Source organism: Neoarius graeffei, chromosome 7, assembly GCF_027579695.1.
Source record: "Neoarius graeffei isolate fNeoGra1 chromosome 7, fNeoGra1.pri, whole genome shotgun sequence".
NCBI classification, from domain to species: domain Eukaryota; kingdom Metazoa; phylum Chordata; class Actinopteri; order Siluriformes; family Ariidae; genus Neoarius; species Neoarius graeffei.
The window spans coordinates 55,462,576-55,484,517 of NC_083575.1; the positions used below are offsets into that span (position 1 = coordinate 55,462,576).

Sequence of the window (21,942 nt, forward strand, 5' to 3'; positions counted from 1 at the left end):
TTTGTTGTCATGCCGACCGAGGCTGTTGTGTTTCCCGCTTGTGGTCTCGTCACTCGTCACTTCCGGAAGGGGCAGTGCTGAAGTAAGTAGCTCGACTACGTAGCTCGATAGGGTTACATGCACTAAGTAGCTCGGCTAAAATCGCATAATCTAGGTCGCGTAGCTCGATTACGAGAAATCAAGTTCGGTTCGATTTCAGCCGAGCTAAGGTGTTTCCATGGCATTTAGACCTTCGATTTCAGTCGAGCAATGGCAGAAATTCGATTTTCTCTATGTGCATGTAAACGCACTGCATATCTAGGAATTGTTTTCTTCATATCCAGAAGCTACCTGGAGTGTTCAAGTTTCCATAGAGATGTATGGGCCCTTAGCCAAGGCTTTATAAAAAGTGCAAATAACTAACGTGTAAATCTTTATGCTGAAATTAAAATTATACACAATACCACACCAGAAGCACATCAAGTACATTACACATACACCAAATAAGCTCACCATGTAGCTACGTTATAGAGCCAGGCAGCGTACTACAGAGGGTGACTGAGAAAGCCAAGCACACACACATCTGCAGAGAAATTCCATACATATTTTGCAAGTATTTTACAGGGAAATGGTTAGTTATTTATTAGCTGAGAATGCACCAGAAGGCATGCAAATCACAAAATTTTCTGGAGGGCATGCACCCAAACCCCTCTAGCATTAGCACGCCTTTGGTGGGTCACGACAGCTTTCTCTCCACAAATTACAGACACACCTACTATTTTTTTCCCCCCTCCTAGCCGGCTACTTCAGATTTTCTGGAGAAGCCCGTCATGTCATGAAGCATGTGCATTATGCAGTGCTCAGCAGCGAATGGCCAAGATATTTGAATCAATTATTTTGTAAATAACTTTTTTTTGACCCAGTAGATGTGATAAGCAATACATTGTTTAATTTTCATAGCTTACACAATATATAATTTTTAATAGATCTTGCTTGTCATGTTGCCACATTGCTTTCGGTTCACACTGAAGTTCCAAAATGAGTCGATTCAATGCCAGGCATTGAAACCCAAGAGTCAACGACAAGCTTTTGTCAACTCCACACACTGACAAACGATTCGCACAAACCCAACATGCAAAATTAATGTTTCACTTCACAAGACAACGGATATTTATTTTGCCTTGACTTTGAATTGGCCTATACGTTCAATTTAACAAGCCAGGACATGAAATACTGGTAGGACAGGTACACTACAGGGCAAAAGTATTTGGACATCTGATCATCATACCCATATGTGCTTTCTGAACAGTTAATTCCAGATTTCGCTCCCCTTTGCTGTTTTAACAAAACACCATTCTTCTGGGAAGGTTGTCCACTAGATTTTGGAAGATTTGTGGCTGTGGATATTTGCCCAATTTGCCACCAGAGAATTGGTGAATTCAGACACTGATGCTGGGCGAGGAGGGCTGGGGAGCAGTCTGCGCTCCAGTTCATCCCAAAGGCGTTCAGTGGGGTTGAGGTGAGGGCTCTGTACAGGCCACTTGAATTCTTCCATTCTAACCTTGGGATGTCAACATGGACCTCACTTTGTGCACAAGGGCATGGTCATGATTAAACCGGTTTGTGCCGCTTACCCCCAGTGCAGGGAAATTGAATGCTACAGCATACAAAGACATCCTCTATAATTGTGTGCTACCAACTCTGTGGCAACAGTTTGGGGAACTACATATGGGTGTGATAGTCAGGCGTCTACAAACTTTTGATCATATATGCCGCTTTTCCACTACAAACGCGGCTGAGTCGGGCTGTTGGAGTTGCATTTCAACTACAACCGCGCTGAACCGTGCTGGCTGGAAGTGGGTGGACACATTGGGTGGAGTTAGCGAAAGTGGGTGGACGTCAGGTGATGTCGTTATGCGGCGCAGTGACATCAGTGATCTTTTAAGCGGTAGTCTCACGACCCGGATAGTAAACAATAAACATGGAGGACACGGAGTCGTTAGTGTTGCTGGTCTTGGTGCTGTGGCTTGTTGTCACCGACAACGCGGACAGATACTGGCAAGAGCGTATAGATGAGGCGAGGCGCATAAGGCTTCAGAAATTCTCGTAATTCGTAATTATTCTCCTTCCGGGTTTGCGGTGTTTACAGATCCCAGCGCGCTCGCGGGGCGTGTGTGGGCATGTGAGGACACTCCTCCTCACCAATCAGTGCACAGGGGAGTGTCTGCTCACGCCCCCAGCCTCACTCGGCTCGCTTTGGCTCGCTTCAGCCCCACTCCAAAACGGTGCGAGTTTTAGGGGCTAAGCAGGGCTGAAGTGAGCTGAGTCGTGCTGGTTTTTGGTAGTCGAAACGCGAGCCGTGTCGGGCTGAAGTGAGCTGAAAAAGGGTAGTGGAAAAGGGCCAATAGAGTAGTTGCAAAAGAATGGTGTAGAACAAGAAAAAAAAACCCCTCATCTTTCATTATTCTAGGTGTCTCATTTGGTTGACAAGCACCTTCATATTGTCACGGATTTTCTGATGTCAGTAATACTGCCCTGCAGATAGTGACCTGTTATTTAATTAAGTCTGGTCTTTAGTAGCACGAGTTGATTAAAATATTGCAAATAAAAACATTCAAATATTTTGGTTTTTAATACACTTGTTTAAATAATTGATAGGTTCATCAATTATCAAAAGAATTATTGGTTCCAGCCCGACTTCTGACCAATCAGCACTGTCAGCATAAATAAGTTTTCATAGTATACAGAATATTCAGCCAAACTTCAAACAGTACAAGAGCAAAATGCTAAAAATTAGAAGCTGAATACAGGTGAAAAGCAGACATGCTTTTCCATTAAACCATTGGGAATAAGTCAGTTGAAACACAGTGTTACAGACGGCTCCTAGTTAAACAAAGTTGCTTTTGAATAATAAATCCTAAGACTGGAAGTGATATACTCAAAAAGCATCAAATACAACAGAGATACTCATTCCGCGGCTCGTGAGCCACATGCAGCTCGTCAAGCTTTAATTGGTGGCTAGCACTCGCATAGTAGCTTATAACAATATGGTAACACAGCCAATAAATTTTTTCAAATGTGCTACATAAACATACAATGAACACTGCACTACAAAAATGCAAACATCCGCAGTATACTTAATGCAGTTGTTTGCGTTTTTGTAGTATTAAGTATTTTTATTAAGTATTAAGGCTTGATGGTGGTTCCTAAAGGGGGCACTGTTAAACCTGGCCGCAGTGCACGCTAGCTCCGCTAGCCAGCGTGAGATGCAGGCACAATGGAAAGGTTTTTAGTTAAAAAAAGGGCAAAAACCAGCACAAAAACCAAACGAAAAATCAGCATGAAGACGCCGGAGAGGGGACGAGCAGGCAAACGACGGGTGTACCCAGTAAAAAACGAAAGGTACGAAGCATACAAGATGAGCACAGGAAATTAAGGAAAGTGGACAGAGGAATTCTTATTTACTGTATTCATGGCATGAACCCTCTGTACTTAATATGCAAACAAACCCACGCTTGTTTCAAACGAAGCAACTTGGAGCGCCATTTCAAAACTGCGCATCCAAATTTCAATGAAAGTTATCCGCCTGGCAGTGAAATAAGAAAGGGGAAAATAGCACAGCTCACTGCTTCACTTTGTGAGCAGCAAAATCTTATCCACAGGACAACCTCCACTGCAGAGCGTTTAACAGAGGCATCTTTTGAGATAGCTTGGATTTTGGTGCGGGCCAAAAAAAAAAACGTTCTCAGACTCAAATAGTAAAAGACTGCTTTTTGGCTTCAGCAGAAATACTGCTCACAGACTTTGACAAGGATGCGATCCTTAAACAACAGGATTACAGTTGTCTGATTCAACAATAATGAGGCGGATGGAAGACATCGGAAAGGACGTGCATGACCAGTTGTTGGCTGATCTGCGCGCCGCACCTTGTTTCAGCATCGCAGTGGACGAAAGCACAGCCGTCACCGATGTTGCTCAGCTGTGCATTTGGGTGAGGTTCCCAAAAGAAAACCCTTTTCAAGAGGAAATGTTGTGCTTACTACCACTCCATGGCCAAACAAGAGGTGAGGATATTCTGAATGCACTTTTGGTATTTTTTGAGGAAAATCATCTCAGCTGGTCCAAACTTGCAAGTGTATGTACTGATGGTGCCCCAAGCATGCGAGGCAAAGAGAAGGGTCTTGTTGGCCTCATGGAGGAAAAAGAGATGAAATTCCCAATTTCATCAGCTTCCACTGCATCATCCATCAGGAGGCACTGGTATCAAAGCTCAGAAACAATGAATTCAAAAATGTGACGCAAAGGGTTGTGCATGTGGTCAATTACATTGTTTCAAGAGCACTAAAGCACAGACAGTTCAGACTAGGGCTGTGCGATATGGGAAAAAATGAATATCCCGATACATTTTCTCCATTTCACGATATATATCTCGATATATTTAAATCTCCTCTAAAGGACCCCATGAAATCTAACTTTTACTCTTTACTGTTTTACTCTTTACTACAATCCTTGCAGATCAAATAACATTCTTGGTTAACTTTACAGGTGGTTTTCAACAACACATTTTAAATTTTCATGTTCGTCATTAATCACAATTGAATTGAAATAAGACTATTTTTATTCAACAAAGATGTGGCACAAACTGCAAAAACAATCTTGAAAATTGCTACAAAGGGGCAAGACAAGACAGAGCTGCTCAGAGCTCAAACCAATAAAGTGCAAGCTCAACACTGAGAAAGACATTTAGCCTAAATAAGAAAAGTGCTCATTCATTAAATTATTTTAAAAAAATAGATCTCCAAGCTATTAACCTGACTACTGAGAACCACTGGAACATTCACAAGAGAGAGAGAGAGATTGATGGAGAGAAGAGAGAGAGCTGCAAAACAATTTTTCTCTTTGCACACTTTTGAACTGAATGTTTTCTGGCTCTGCCTCTCAGATGTGTATAATTCCGGCTGCTGCCTTTCATGATGACAGGTTTTTTTTGCACACTTTACAAACTGGCATTTGCTGTTCCACGTCCTCCTCGCGATATCCAAAAAAAAAAAAAAAAAATGCCAGATGACTGACCCCTTACTAGTTCTTTTAGGAACCAATTCGTCCGCTTCCATTTTTAATTTGTCGCTGAAATTGACAGAGCTTACACGGTAGCCTATGCAGCACCAGCAATTGCACGAACTGAGTCAGCGCTGTAAACCGGAACCAGGAAATCTTCCCGCCGCAGTGTTGCCAGATACTGCTGACGTTTTCCAGCCCAAAATATGTTCAAAACCCGCCAAAACGCACTTAAAACCGCCCAATCTGGCAACACAACCGAAACTAGAAAATCTTCCCGGAAGTTCCTTTCAGCACCGAGATGTCGCCCGGGATTGGTTGGCGAGTGCGTGACGTTATTGTTTTCTTTACCCTTAGGCAGCCTCTCACGTTACTGCCTGAGGGACAGGGAGAAAACCACTGGGAAATGTTTTAAACAAACACGAAACGAACGCAAGTCGGAAGATGATCATAAAATACTCGATAGTTACGATATAATATTTTTATGTATCGCACACAGAATTTTTGGCGATATATCGAGTATATTCGATATATCGCACAGCCCTAGTTCAGACAGTTAATTCAAGACTATGACACAGAGTACAGCGATTTAGTGTTACACAGTGAAGTGAGATGGTTGTCCTGTGGAAAGGTGCTGGAGCGGTTCCTGAGCCTCCTTCCTGAAATCAACACATTCTTGGACAGCAAGGGGAAACACCAGCCAGAGTTGAAAGAGCCACACTGGATCATACAGCTGGCCCTCCTTACTGACATTACCTGTCACCTGAACGCTCTCAACTTGCAGCTCCAAGGGAGACACAAGCTTCCAAGGTGACATGCTGAGGGCAGTCAGAGCATTCCAAAACAAAATAACTGCTCTGTGGATACCTGACAGAGAAATCATCCACTTCCCAAAACTCAGAGCAACAACCACAAGTGACCCATCTCTGCAGCAGCACTTCAGCTACAGAGGATTTGTTGAAGTTTTGGAGGAACTGAAGGGCGAGTTTGAGTCCAGATTCAGTGATGTGACTGAACATAAGGAGATTTTCAATTTTATTGAAAACCCCTTCCATGTGGATGCATCCTCTCCTCACTCCAACCATCACACAGCTCTGCCCTGGTAATCGTACTGCTCTGGAGAGTGAAATAATAGAGCTGCAAACAAATACCATTCTCCAAGTTGAACTCAGAGCAGGTGTTGGCCACTTCTGGAGTTTGGTCTCTGAAGCAGACTTTCCCAGTTTGAAAACACTTGCACAGAAAGTGACTGCTTTCTTCATGAGCACATACACCTGTGAGCAGGGCTTTGAACCGGTTCAAGGAACGAAAACCGGGAACTTTTTCTATTTCACATGGAACAGAAACGAAACCAGAAACTTTATTATTTTTTCTGTTCCGGAACAGAAACGCTTATTAAAAATAATGGTAACCGGTTAATACCGGTTTTTATTTCGTTCCTCAAAGTTTCCGTAGCCTACAAATAAAAAAAAAGTCATTCTTCTCCTGCGCAAGTTTCTATGACCCGCTGGGGTTCACTTCCTGTGTGACGTTCGCTGACTGAATGGAGAGAGCGGGAAGGTGGACTGCTATCACGTCTCCATTACTGAGTGTCCGAGCAAAGAAGAGCCTGAACGTTGTAACCTCCCTATTGGCTGTTTGTAAAAATGTATCAGTTGTTGCCCTTCCCACGGGAATCATCGCGGGCTCGAGAGACGAGACCTGACGAGTTAGTTCGTTGGTAGCAGAACAAAATGTCTGGACACAAATCGGGTTTTCAGAAAAGGAAAGAAAATAAACGGAGGGTCGAAAATACAAAAAAGGAGGCAGAAAATGCAAAATGAGTTTTAAGGTAGGACAAATGGTTACTTTTCTGAGGCAGCCCGCCGTGGCTGCAGGCTTTCAGTTGTGTCATTGAATGGTTACTTTTCTGAGGCAGCCCGCCGTGGCTGCCTGCAGGCTTATTTATTATAGCCCATTTAGTTAAAATAGTTGATATAAAATGTTTATAGTTATAGTTATGTGATGGTTGTCCTGATTTAGACTGTTGTTTTGTTTTTGGTTTTTTTTTTGGGGGGGGGGGGGGGGGGGGGGTGTTGCGCGATGTTGCACCCGGGTCCAGATTAGGGCAGAACCGGCCCTGGCTACATTTCAGCTGTAGTTTGTTATGAATGTATGTACTTGCATAGATGTGTACTTCCAATATGGCGCCTAACAAAATCTCGCGGCGCGGTGACGTCATGCGGTAGCCCTCTATAGGGCCTGACTCGCCTTTGGTAACACACTAAATGAATTCTCTGTCATTTTTGGCACTTTTTCTGTTTGTGTAGATGGGAAGACATACTGAGAATCCAAATCGCCAACATTTGAAATAATAATTGTTTTGAATTATTTCTTGTCTTATTTAATGAAGGTTGTAATAGAATTAGCCTACATTTGGCTTAAGCTGGATGAGACAGAGACATAACTTTATAGCCATTTGTTAAACCGCTGACAGGGAACGTAATTAACCGTTCCGGGAACGAAATTTTTTTGTTCTAACCGGTTCGGGAACGTCTATTTAATGGTGGAACCCCAAACCGGAAACGTTAAAATTCCGTTTCTGTTCGGAACGAACCAATAGGAAAAAAATTCTGGTTCAAAGCCCTGCCTGAGAGTCAACATTTTCAATCATGAACACTATCAAGAGGAAACAGACAAACCGACTGAAGCTGGGCCTACACTGTGCGATTTTTTCAATCGCGGTATTCAGCTGCTGCTCACACTGTACGAGTGAATCGCAGGGGTAAACAGCACACAGCTTACGATTCCTGTTCTCACACTATACGATCCGATGCTCGGATGCGATGCTCAGGATTTCAATCAGGTTTGATTTTCATCCGATCGATCGGGAGGAGGTCGTGAGGTGTTAATCGCTTGTCGTTACCCCATGTATACTACACGATCCAAGACGCACGATTGAGCCAAAACTCGGCCCGATCTCCAAAATAGTCGCACGAGTGAAAATTGTGTCAAAATCAGGCCAAAAATCGCACAGTGTACGCCCAGCTTGACCCATGCTCATCTTGAATGCCTCACTGTGATTGCAACAACAAACTACAAATACAACATGAAGAAAGTCAAGGACATGCATGCCAGCTTCCGCTCATCCCAGTATTAAGGTAAATGTGGTCTTAATTGAAAATGTATTGGCTGTGTTTTCTTTTTTGTGTGATGTCCAATTTATATGTAGAAATGCACATTTGCAAAAGGGGACTTGGTACACTACCGTTCAAAAGTTTGGGGTCACTTTGAAATGTCGTTATTTTTGAAAGAAAAGCACTGTTCTTTTCAATGAAGATCACTTTAAACTAATCAGAAATCCACTCTATACACTGCTAATGTGCTAAATGACTATTCTAGCTGCAAATGTGTGGTTTTTGGTGCAATATCTCCATAGGTGTATAGAGGCCCATTTCCAGCAACTCTCACTCCAGTGTTCTAATGGTACAATGTGTTTGCTCATTGCCTCAGAAGGCTAATGGATGATTAGAAAACCCTTGTACAATCATGTTAGCACAGCTGAAAACAGTTGAGCTCTTTAGAGAAGCTATAAAACTGACCTTCCTTTGAGCAGATTGACTTTCTGGAGCATCACATTTGTGGGGTCGATTAAATGCTCAAAATGGCCAGAAAAATGTCTTGACTATATTTTCTATTCATTTTACAACTTATGGTGGTAAATAAAAGTGTGACTTTTCATTTCATAGAAAACACAAAATTGTCTGGGCGACCCCAAACTTTTGAACGGTAGCGCATGTTGTCGTGAAAGTGGCTCTTCCCTCTGCCAATGTGGCTCTTGTGAAAAATATAGTGAGCATCACTGAAATACAATAACAGGCTGCTGACATAAATATACATAATGCTGATTTTCTTTGAACAGACATGTTTCAGTAAAATCAGTGTCATTACGCAAGCACTTTCTGGAGCTGCCTCATCAAAGCATGTTGTTTTAGGCTGAACTCTGACTTTACCAGAAAGATCCACAACCTGATGGACAAGGCATGAAACCTTTTGTATTACAGTCAGCCTCAGCCAAGTCTGCCTCAACACTCCCCCCCAGTAGATTTTGGAAAACTTCATCCATTTCTAATATAAATTTCAGTTTGGGAAGCGCTACTATAGTACGCGTCATGGTTTGTGGTGGTTTAGCCCCCAGTGCATTAGCCCAATCTTCAGGTGTTTTAGCCCCGTCATTGAATTGAACCAAGTTTGATCATAACTTTGCCTTCTCAGATCAGCAAAAGCCAAAATATAACAAAGTAGGAGAAGTGATAATGCTTTTGTGATTTACTAAGAAATGAGTGGTTTTGATTCTGTTCTTTACATGCATGTCCAGATCATGTTGAAGGAAATAATGCCAGCAACAAAATCTTGACATGAAGCACTTCAGTTCGACTTTTCGTCACACTTTGGAGGAAAGATTATTGCTTGTGTTTGTTGAACATCTGATGTGAGACACGACAACATACTAAAAGGCAAGAAGAATTCAAAATCGCTCCAAATTATTAACGCCAATTATTCACGTCAGCCGGTACTAAAGATGAGAATTCGACATTGTGCTGAATTAACATTATAATGTTGGGCGGCACGGTGGTGTAAGTGGTTAGCATGGTTGCCTCACAGCAAGAAGGTTCTGGGTTCGAGCCCAGTGGCCGGTGAGGGCCTTTCTGTGTGGAGTTTGCATGTTCTCCCCATGTACATGTGGGTTTCCTCCTGGTGCTCCGGTTTCCCCCACAGTCCAAAGACATGCGGTTAGGTTAATATGGGACGACCTTGGGCTGAGGTGCGCTTGAGCGAGGCACCTAACTCCCAACTGCTCCCCAGGTGCTGTTAGCATGGCTGCCCACTGCTCTGGGTATGTGTGTGTGCTCATTGCTCACATGTGCGCGTTCACTGCTTCAGATGGGTTAAATGCAGAGAGGAATTTCACAAGCATGTGATGAATAAAGTTGTTATTATTACCGACAACCATAGGCTTAGCTCGCGAGCCATGCAGGTGTGTCTTACACGGCCATTTCTCAAAACACACGGCCTATACATTTTATACTAACCCATGCTAAACAAAATTTTGTAATTTTGTGCATTTCTGTGGACATTTGTGTCAAAGGTCAGTGGTTTCCCAGGGTGTGCCCGGCACGCGTGCTTTCCATATCTCATCTCATTATCTGTAGCCGCTTTATCCTGTTCTACAGGGTTGCAGGCAAGCTGGAGCCTATCCCAGCTGACTACGGGCGAAAGGCGGGGTACACCCTGGACAAGTCGCCAGGTCATCACAGGGCTGACACATAGACACAGACAACCATTCACACTCACATTCACACCTACGCTCAATTTAGAGTCACCAGTTAACCTAACCTGCATGTCTTTGGACTGTGGGGGAAACCGGAGCACCCGGAGGAAACCCATGCGGACACGGGGAGAACATGCAAACTCCACACAGAAAGGCCCTCGCTGGCCACGGGGCTCAAACCCGGACCTTCTTGCTGTGAGGCGACAGCGCTAACCACTACACCACCGTGCCGCCCGTGCTTTCCATATATGGAAGTTAAATCGAGAAAATCAACTTTACTGCCAAAAATGTAGCGTTCTTATTGGTCAGACTTCCGAAACGAGGCTTGAATGGAAACAAAATACCACGAGTTTTGAGAGCTTTGCTGGCGAAGCTCAGCAGGTTTAGAATGAGTAGGTCATGTACTTAGATAAACATCTTCGCAAGTTTATCAACATACAAGCATGATAAACATATTGACAAACTTTATACTTTACGCTTCCCTATGAGCTCACTGCTAAATAATGTAGTTTTTAAATGACCCAAATTAGATGAAACAAACTTGTCTCCTTCCTCAGTCTCACTGGACTCGGCGTGCTGAGAGCCCACTTCCGCATTCATAAAAGACTGTTCCCATGGTAACAGCATGATAACCACTTTCACTCTTTCAGTTTTGATGGGTTTCTTTTTCGCCAAGATTTATAGTATCTTAAACAGTACTTTTCATAAACTACCATTATTGTTGAGGGTTTTTATTGTTTACAGTATTTACATTTCAAGTAACTACAGGAAAATTTCCTTTCATTTGTAACAATTTCACTTATTTTTAACTCCCGTTTACTGCACTTAACAGAATCAAAATGATTCCTAACATTTTGTGATGCAAGATCTACATTATGTATATTTCGCAAAATCAAAACTTGTTAAAGGTATCTTATTTTCAGTTGAATACATTTCATAATATTAATCTTCAGAGTCGGCTGAATCTCATTTGTTATCGTTGTTGTATAGTAAAGATGTAGTCTGTGTAATACGACTCGATTGCAGCAATTTGTCTGTCTTAAGTGCACTAGAAATTATCATTTAAGGTTTCTGCTTTTATTGCAGGAATTTATAGAAGATTTTATTGATAATTACAGTGATTTGTAAAGTTCTGGTTAATGAATAAGAAAGTTAATTTAAACTTTATAACATTTTATTAAGTTAGTAAATAAAATGTGTTAGATGCCTAATAAAATATAAACTCACATTTAAAATGAACGCTTTTTCATTTCTTTTTAAGGCTCAACTGCAGCTCCATAAGTCACCAGATTACCCCAAAAAGATGATTTTTTTTTTTTGTAAACATGTTGCAAGAATCAAAACTGAAGTGTTTTTATTTTGAAAAACAATAAAATTCCAGAAGTAAAACATTAAAAATAATGTACCTGTTTAGGCCCGTCACCATAAATTTTGTTGGACGATATATTGTCTCAGAAATTATTGCGATAAACGATATCTTTTCAAGATAATTTTATGCCACTAGTAAAATAATGATTATGCAAATAAACTCTTTCAAAGAACAGTAAACTTTTTAATTAAGTCAACATATTCAATTCAACAGTGGAACGTAAAAAATATAAATAAATAACCTAAAGAAATAGTCACCCATAGTCAGCTGGGATAGGCTCCAGCTTGCCTGCAACCCTGTAGAACAGGATAAAGCAGCTACAGATAATGAGATGAGAATGAGAGAAATAAAACAAACAAATCCACTCAACAAAAACAAATAAAATACAAATCTACGGCTCTTAAAAATTGCACTAAGTAAATATTAACTTGCCACAGGGTAAATAAGACATTTTTCTTCACAGTCAACATTCTGCTAATCCAGTTTCTCAAACATAAGCACCCAGATAAACAAAGTGCAAAATAACGTACTGCTAGCTGTCATTTGGATAAAAGTAACAATTAGAACGAGATAACATGTAGGCAAGAGCGTAGGTTTGGTATTAACACTGGTGGGGACAAAAACCCAATGCCAACCCCCAGTTGCGCCAACTTCAGGTCAACATTAGAGGGTCACAATATTTTGCTCTGTTGTGTTCCACCAAAAGAGATCCATCATCTCTCCAAAGTCCAGACTTTTAAAATGTGAAGTTCAGAACTGTAGTAAGTCATGAATAATAATAATAATAATAATAATAATAATAATAATAATAAAACAATTCATTTGATTAACTGCAAATCTTGCATGTGATGATTAACTCATTCCACCAATTTGCAAAAGTGTTTTATAAGTGAATAACACATTGACTATCAGGAGGGTGTATGTTCTTTTCCCCTCAGAAATGGAAGTAAAACACATACGGGGCCTTAAACACTGCGTTCCCTGAGGCTGGCAGGAGGAGTGGGCTCTCTTCTGTGTGATCTTTAACTAGTTTTAGAACGCTAGTTTAAGCTGATATGTGATTGATCTAACGGTAAAACAGGACGAGGGCTCGAGAATTTTGACACATTGAAAGGTTACAATTTTACTTGGCAGCAGAATGCATCTGAATTCTGATTGGTTGTTGTATCTGATTCTGATTGGTTGTTGTATTATTGCCCTTTTGTTGCCTTCTTGAGCGGAGAGGGGAGGGAGAGGAGGGAGTGACGGGGTTCTACAGAGAAGTTTTTAGCCTACCGCTTTCAAATGAACCCCCTCGAAAACCAATCAGTTCAGCGTATGTATGTACTCGGTATGTGGCGTTTTCAAAAGAGAGGCAGGAAGAACCAAAAATTTCTGATCAAGAAGGTGGAGGCTGTTTTGCTGATTACATGAAAATGTTTGATTTGATTAAAAGGTGTCTGGGCCACGAACAATGTCCACATCACCATTGGGTTGTTGTTTACATGTGTCATGTTACCCGAACTCTGTCAGGGCTCTGCAGGTCTTAACTGAAGCACTTCAAATTCAGGGTTAGCGGGCTGCTAAAGTTTGCAGGCACTTCACAAGCAAGACTCGGTGCAATATTAGCCAATATTAGCATAATCCGATATGATTTAATAATGTCTTTGTGACCTTTATGAACACCAGTTGTCGGTATCAAGTTGAATTATTTACATGCCACAAAAACTTAGAAAACAGTCATATTCCTATGTTGTTTTTACACACTGAACACGAACTGTTGTTAATGGATTCATTTTACGAGCTAATCTAACATTACGTTCCTCAAGGACAGTTTACTAGCGAGCAGCCGGTCACTGCACTGCAACCGCACTTGCTAACTGACATGGTAGCCAAACTTGTTTGTTTTTGCGACCATGCCCCCAGATCGGATATTCATGAGTGAATTTTGTATGGTGTTTCACCCAGTGGAAACCGACAGTAACCATTTGTGTACCGCGCATGGAGCGTGATTTCTCCCCCCCCCTTCTTCAATCAGAAATATTGGTAGGGACACGTCCATACCCAATTCTACACCTATGGTCTGTACAACGGAGCAACGTCTTGTCTTTTCCCCCATTCAATGGATACCCTGGCTGGATAACTGTTGCATGCTGGGAGGCCCCGCTTCTGACAGACAGCACGTTTTATTCAATCAATGGGGCAACTTCCCGATGTAGATGTACAGCGTGTAAATGCTAAAATTGCGGTAAAAAAAAAAAAATTTACCGAGTTCATTTTCATTTGCCGTACGATAAGTTGGTATATCGATTATCACAACAGGCCTATACCCCTTGTATTATTCTGAGTGCAATACAGGTCAAAGATTAATTACAAATCATTGTTTTCAGTTTAAAGCAGGGCTTTGAACCGGTTCAAGGAACGAAAACCGGGAACTTTTTCTATTTCACATGGAACAGAAACGAAACCAGAAACTTTATTTTTTATGTTCCGGAACAGAAACGCTTATTAAAAATAATGGTAACCAGTTAATACCGGTTTTTATTTCGTTCCTCAAAGTTTCTGTAGCCTACAAATAGTCATTCTTCTCCTGCGCAAGTTTCTATGACCCGCTGGGGTTCACTTCCTGTGTGACGTTCGCTGATTGAATGGAGAGAGCGGGAAGGTGGACTGCTAGTGAGTAAGTGCATTACTGAGTGTCTGAGCAAAGAAGAGCCTGAACGATGTAACCTCCCTATTGGCTGTTTATTGGTTGTTTGTAAAAATGTATCAGTTGTTGCCCTTCCCACGGGAATCATCGCGGGCTCGAGAGACGAGACCTGACGAGTTAGTTCGTTGGTAGCAGAACAAAATGTCTGGACACAAATCGGGTTTTCAGAAAAGGAAAGAAAATAAACGGAGGGTCGAAAATACAAAAAAGGAGGCAGAAAATGCAAAACGAGTTAAGGTAGGACAAATGGTTAGTTTTCTGAGGCAGCCCGCCGTGGCTGCAGGCTTTCAGTTGTGTCATTGAATGGTTACTTTTCTGAGGCAGCCCGCCGTGGCTGCCTGCAGGCTTATTTATTATAGCCCATTTAGTTAAAATAGTTGATATAAAATGTTTATAGTTATAGTTATGTGATGGTTGTCCTGATTTAGACTGATTTTTTTTTTTTGGGGGGGGGGTTTGCGCAATGTTGCACCCGGGTCCAGATTAGGGCAGAACCGGCCCTGGCTACATTTCAGGAGTAGTTTGTTTTATGTATGTACTTGCATAGATGTGTACTTGGTCTTCCAATATGGCGCCTAACAAAATCTCGCGGCGCGGTGACGTCATGCGGTAGCCCTCTATAGGGCCTGACTAGCCTTTGGTAACACACTAAACGAATTATCTTTCATTTTTGGCACTTTTTCTGTTTGTGTAGATGGGAAGACATACTGAGAATCCAAATCGCCAACATTTGAAATAATAATTGTTTTGAATTATTTCTTGTCTTATTTAATGAAGGTTGTAATAGAATTAGTCTACATTTGGCTTAAGCTGGATGAGACAGAGACATAATTTTATAGCCATTTGTTAAACAGCTGACAGGGAACGTAATTAACCGTTCCGAGAACAAAATTTTTTTTGTTCTAACCGGTTCGGGAACGTCTATTTAATGGTGGAACCCAAAACCGGAAACGTTAAAATTCCGTTTCTGTTCGGAACGAACCAATAGGAAAAAAATTCCGGTTCAAAGCCCTGGTTTAAAGTGCTATTCTTATGAAAATGACATCATAAAATCCCGGGTTTTCTGTGTGTGATATGTTCAAATAGGTTGTAAAGTTCACCGATAAATAAAAAATTGGTTTGAAAAAGAAGTTTTTTTGCATCTGAACTCTGTTCCAAAAATCACTAAAAACTTGCCTGCCATTAGATCGCAGAGATGTATGTCGCCGGCGCTGCATGTGTGACATCATATGCACCACTGCCGCATACTTTCACCATAAATGTTTATTTATATAACTTTGGTCTATAGCTGGAAAAGGCTTCGGCCTTAAAGTACATATTCTGGACCAATTTCGTGTTTTTTTTTTTATATGAAAGTATGTCCTTTTACACACTCATCCAGAAGGGTAATTTTGCACAAGGCCATCTGTCTACAGCAGGGGAAAAAAAAAACACGCATCTGGAAAAATCCCAAGGGAGTCTGGAGCCAGATTTGTGACGTTACCTGCGGAAGCGCCAGCAGGCTGCGCGAGCTTTGCACGGTTTCAGTGCACAGCCTGTGTAGACCAAGCGCTCCCATTTCTCTCTCATTGTCCGGTCTTTTGGGAAACGATGAGTACTAATCCCATCAAGATTGGTGTTGCTACACCCTCCTACGATACATCTGTTAACCATTTTAATAAATTACGTGATAACGTTGAAGAAATTTGCAGAAAACCACCAGGTCGTTTTCTCAAACAAACCAGCGCTGACGTAGGATTCAGAGGGAGGCGTCCCGCACGCGACGTCACGAAAATCAATGTTTCCCGGAAAATCCAAATGCCAAGTTTTTTCAGAGGTGGACCAATTCGCCTCAAATGGCTTGATTTCAACTGAATATTTCAGGTGTTGCGCAAGGTAAAAAAAATTGCAGAAAATGCAAAGTGTGACAGATATTTAACCAAAGTTTAATATAAAATAGGAGGATTACATTGATCTTGCTCCTGAATTTGCCCATGATATGCCCTTTAAAACCGGTTCCTGCTGTGACGTCATGCACTACCAACTTTGCGGTCGATTTTAACTCTCAAAAAATTGTTGTTATTTTATATATATAAAAATTTTTATTTTTTTTATATATATATATATATATATATATATATATATATATATATATATATATATATATATATATATATATATATATAAAAATTTCATATATATGAGTGATTCCACACTTATGGGTACTGAAATGGGGACATGAACTTATTTTTAAAAATTCACCTAAAACCATTTCTTTTTTTACCATCAGGTCACAAAACATGTAATCTTTAATGAATGATATGTTAAAAGATAACTTTAATTTTCTGAGATGTAATAAAAACATATTTATATGCCAAAGTCAAGCCTATGAGTTCCAAAATGATGTCTGTTACATTACTTCTGTTACGATTGTCCATCTCGCGTCTGTTACAAATTAATTACAATCTAGCTATATACCATGTTAATCTTATTGAAAGAATGTGTATGTTTATTCTACTACACATGTTTATTAATTATATTTGCTAAAACATCACCTTCCTATGTTTCAAAAAGTAATTCTACATTGTTAAAATTGAGAATATATATGTCCACAACACTTCTGTTACGTTCTGACTTTGGCATATAAATGTTTTTATTACATCTCAGAAAATTAGAAAGTTATCTTTTAACATATCATTCATTAAAGATTACATGTTTTGTGACCTGATGGTAAAAAAAGAAATGGTTTTAGGTGAATTTTTAAAAATAAGTTCATGTCCCCATTTCAGTACCCATAAGCGTGGAATCACTCATATATAAAATTATATATAAAAAAAAAATTTCACATACACACACATACATACATATTATATATATACACATACATATATATATATATATATATATATATATATATATATATATATATATATATATATATATATATAGCGGCACGGTGTAGTGGTTAGCGCTGTCACCTCACAGCAAGCAGGTCTGGGGTCGAGCCCCGTGGCCGGCGAGGGCCTTTCTGTGCGGAGTTTGCATGTTCTCCCCGTGTCCGTGTGGGTTTCCTCCGGGTGCTCCGGTTTCCCCCACAGTCCAAAGACATGCAGGTTAGGTTAACTGGTGACTCTAAATTGACCGTAGGTGTGAATGTGAGTGTGAATGGTTGTCTGTGTTTATGGTGGTGTTTACATTAGACCGTATCCATCTCGTTTTCGTCGCGGATGCACTGTCCGTTCACATTAAAACGCCGGGAAACGACTCCACAGGCGGAACAACTTGAATCCGCCAGGGCCCACGTATTCAATCCATTACGTATCTGATCCGGTGCTGTGTAAACATTGAGAAACGAGGATACGCTGTGCTGAGCTCTAGCTGACGTCGTCACTGGACAACGTCCACCTTCCTGATTCGCTGGCGTTGGTCATGCCACGCTGGTCATGTGACGCGACTGCTGAAAAACGGCGCGGACTTTCACTTCCTGCTATTTGTCCCGAATCACTGCTCGTGCGCTTCACTCGCGCACTCTGTGAGCTGCGCAGGGCCGGAGTGCGCACCCTCCAAAGGGCACTCGCTGTTCAGGGCGGAGTGATTTGGAGCGCAGGATGCCTGCGGAGCCGAGCATATCCGTGTATTGGCGTTGCTGTGTGCACGCAAATCGTTTTAAAAACGTTAATCTGATGATCCGCTGATACGGTCTAATGTAAACACCACCTATGTGTCAGCCCTGTGATGACCTGGCGACTTGTCCAGGGTGTACCCCGCCTTTCGCCCGTAGTCAGCTGGGATAGGCTCCAGCTTGCCCGCGACCCTGTAGAACAGGATAAAGCGGCTAGAGCGCATACAAGTCAAGGCATATCTGCGTATCTGCTTTAAATCTCGAATGATCAATCATGCTTGATTGACTTAAACATGAGGCTAAACCACATGAAGATGGGGCCAAGACACTGGGGGCTAAACCACCGGATACCTGCATCACACTGTCAATTCAGGATGTTCATCTCATATCTCTAGCCGCTTTATCCTGTTCTACAGGGTCACAGGCAAGCTGGAGCCTATCCCAGCTGACTATGGGTGAAAGGCGGGGTACACCCTGGACAAGTCGCCAGGTCATCACAGGGCTGACACAAAGACACAGACAACCATTCACACTCACATTCACACCTACGGTCAATTTAGAGTCACCAGTTAACCTAACCTGCATGTCTTTGGACTGTGGGGGAAACCGGAGCACCCGGAGGAAACCCATGCGGACACGGGGAGAACATGCAAACTCCACACAGAAAGGCCCTCGCCGGCCACGGGGCTCGAACCCAGACCTTCTTGCTGTGAGGCAACAGCGCTAACCACTACACCACCTGTGTTCAGGCGTCTGAAAGTATAATTCAACAAAAACAGATAAAAAGGACCTACAGCTATTTTGAAGAGATTATATACCTATAGGCAACTGCTTTGCCTCCACTTAAAACTAATGACACTCTCGTCACTCCTTTCCACACAGAGTCGCTTTGTGTAAACTGATCTCGAGTCATGTTTTTGAAGATAACGCCATTTAAACTTCCACATACACAGGAAACTTACTGAACAGCCATAAAAAAAGACAGATAATCAGATCAGATCAGAGTTAACAAGCTAGTATGAGAAGACAATCCAGTGTTTATAATATGACTCAAAGTGTAAAGCTTTTGAGCGTTTATTTAATAATAATAATAATAATAATAATAGCAGCTGGAGGAAGGGGGGGAGGTCTTTGTTTCCTGGACTAAAATGCTACCGTTAGCTAAGCTGCTAAAGCTAGCACTCTGGACTTATCTGGCTTTGTAAGAACCACAACAACTTTTAAACAATTCATAAGGTCAGATAAGTCTAGGCATGAAAAGTTGACAAAGTGCCATATAATATAATAAAGAAGAAAATGATGCGTCTTGTTGACTGACTGTATGTTCAGAAGAGTTTGCAAATAAGAGAAATAGACAAATAAATAAATCCCTCAGAGCTCCAGCACAACAGAGCAGAGATGCAGCCGGTTGTGTTGTTCCAGCTAACGTTACCTCCGCGATTCCTCCCTCGACCGTTCCCGAGCTCACGGCTCCAACCACGGCGTTCATGATGAACAGGCCCATTTTCAGCGCTGTGCATTCACTCTCCCACACCCCGCACTTCCTGGTGGCTGCCGGTACATCTGCGCTGCGGTATGACATTGAGCTCACAAACGAGCCACCTTCGTTGTTTACTTGTTTTTATCTTTAATTCTTATTTCTTTAATCAGCTAGCTCGCTCACTCACTACTCACACAACTCTGAAAGTCTACTCTCAAGCCCCGCCTCCTTCTCACTCTAACATTGGACAGTTTAAGAGGAAACTTCCGGGTGGGCCAGTAATAGCGTTACGGCATTGGCTTCCTGACGTGTCAATCAGAAACCAGCTGCGCTGACGTCACGGCTTGTGAGTTTGGACAGGGTGTGACTTGATAGCGAAACTCTCTACTGCAGAGAAACCAGATGATGAGTTAAAAGGAAGGAAGAAAGGAAGGCAGACTTTAAACGTGACGTTAGTAGGGTTTACTTCTGGTTACATGAACTGATTTTTTTTTTGATTGAGTTTGTTTGTTTAAAAAAAAAACAAGACTAGAATACATAAATTTGTAGCATTTTCTACATTGTGACTGAAACCATAACTGGAATTAAAGAAAAGAAAAGAAAGCACAACTTTTATTCATCACACACTTGTGAAATTTCCTCTCTGCATTTAACCCATCTGAAGCAGTGAACACAGAAAATCAGAAATCAGAAACACTTTAATTGCCAGGTATGTGGACACACATGATGAATTTGACTCCGGTTCACTTAGCTCTCATAGTACAAAACAGATAAAAAAGCATATACACACACAAACAAACAAACAACAACAACAAAAATAGGTGCATAGTGCAAAGTAATCCAGGTAAGTCAAGTATGGAATAGTTAAATAAATATAAAGTATACAGTGTGCACAGAATGACGGTATAAGTGTTCAGATATTTTACAAGTGATATTACTGATATGTGAATCTGGATTTTAGCTGTTCAACACAGAAAGGATTTCCCTTTTGGTGCAATATGGTGCATAGTGCAAAGATGAAATAGTAAATATAAATAAGTATAAATATAAGTAACAGTGAGCACAGAATGACAGTATGAGTGTGCAGATATTTTGCAAGTGATATTACTGATATATGAATCTGGATTTTAGCTGTTCATCACAGAAAGGATTTCCCTTTTGGTGCAATATGGTGCATAGTGCAAAGATCTCATCTCATCTCATTATCTCTAGCCACTTTATCCTGTTCTACAGGGTCGCAGGCAAGCTGGAGCCTATCCCAGCTGACTACGGGCGAAAGGCGGGGTACACCCTGGACAAGTCGCCCGGTCATCACAGGGCTGACACACAGACACAGACAACCATTCACACTCACATTCACACCTACGGTCAATTTAGAGTCACCAGTTAACCTAACCTGCATGTCTTTGGACTGTGGGGGAAACCGGAGCACCCGGAGGAAACCCACGTGGACACGGGGAGAACATGCAAACTCCACACAGAAAGGCCCTCGCCGGCCCCGGGGCTCGAACCCAGGACCTTCTTGCTGTGAGGCGACAGCGCTAACCACTACACCACCGTGCAGCCCTAGTGCAAAGATGAAATAGTTAATATAAATAAGTATAAATATAAGTAACAGTGAGCACAGAATGACAGTATGAGTGTGCAGATATTTTGCAAGTGATATTACTGATATATGAATCAGGATTTTAGCTGTTCATCACAGAGACAGCCTGAGGGGACAAAACTGTTCTTGTGTCTGGTTGTTTTTGCATACAGTGATCTATATCGCCTCCCTGAGGGGAGAAGATTAAACAGATTGTGACCAGGGTGTGATGGGTCTGCAGAGATGTTACCTGCCCGTTTCCTGACTCTGGACAAGTATAGGTCTTGGATGTGAGCAATGAGCACACACACATACCCAGAGCAGTGGGCAGACAGGCTAACAGCACCCAGGGAGCAGTTGGGAGTTAGGTGCCTCGCTCAAGGGCACCTCAGCCCAAGGCCATCCCATACTAACCTAACCTGCATATCTTTGGATTGTGGGGGAAACCTATGCAGACATGGGGAGAACATGCAAACTCCACACAGAAAGGCCCTCTCCGGCCACTGGGCTCGAACCCAGAACCTTCTTGCTGTGAGGCGACCGTGCTAACCACTACACCACCATGCCGCCCGGTGTCAATTATGTCATTTTAGGGCTAAAGTACTAATGTAACCAAATGTGGTCAGGAATAAAACACAGTAGGTAGAATTCCTCAGTAAAGTGGAATATTTTTCAAAAACAGCATTTTTAAAAATACATTTCTCATACTGAGGTGAGCTTTCCTGCGATCCTTTAGAATAGGATAAGCAGCTACAGATAATGGATGGATGATTGTATTTTGATTAATATATAACCATTTTATATTTTGGGTGGCACGGTGGTGTAAGTGGTTAGCATGGTTGCCTCACAGCAAGAAGGTTCTGGGTTCGT

At 41.7% G+C, this 21,942-nt stretch overlaps 1 protein-coding gene across 1 annotated transcript in view; it reads right to left on the reverse strand.

Annotated features, from left to right (window-relative positions):
• The window catches only part of wbp1la (WW domain binding protein 1-like a), a 53,009-nt gene extending 33,301 nt beyond the window's left edge, over nt 1-19,708 (reverse strand). Inside the window, exon 1 of the mRNA XM_060926018.1 lies at nt 19,440-19,708. Coding sequence (XP_060782001.1) covers nt 19,440-19,589 — 150 coding nt within the window. The 5' untranslated portion in view covers nt 19,590-19,708. The remainder of the gene's footprint in view (nt 1-19,439) is intronic.
• Nucleotides 19,709-21,942: the final 2,234 nt, after the last annotated feature.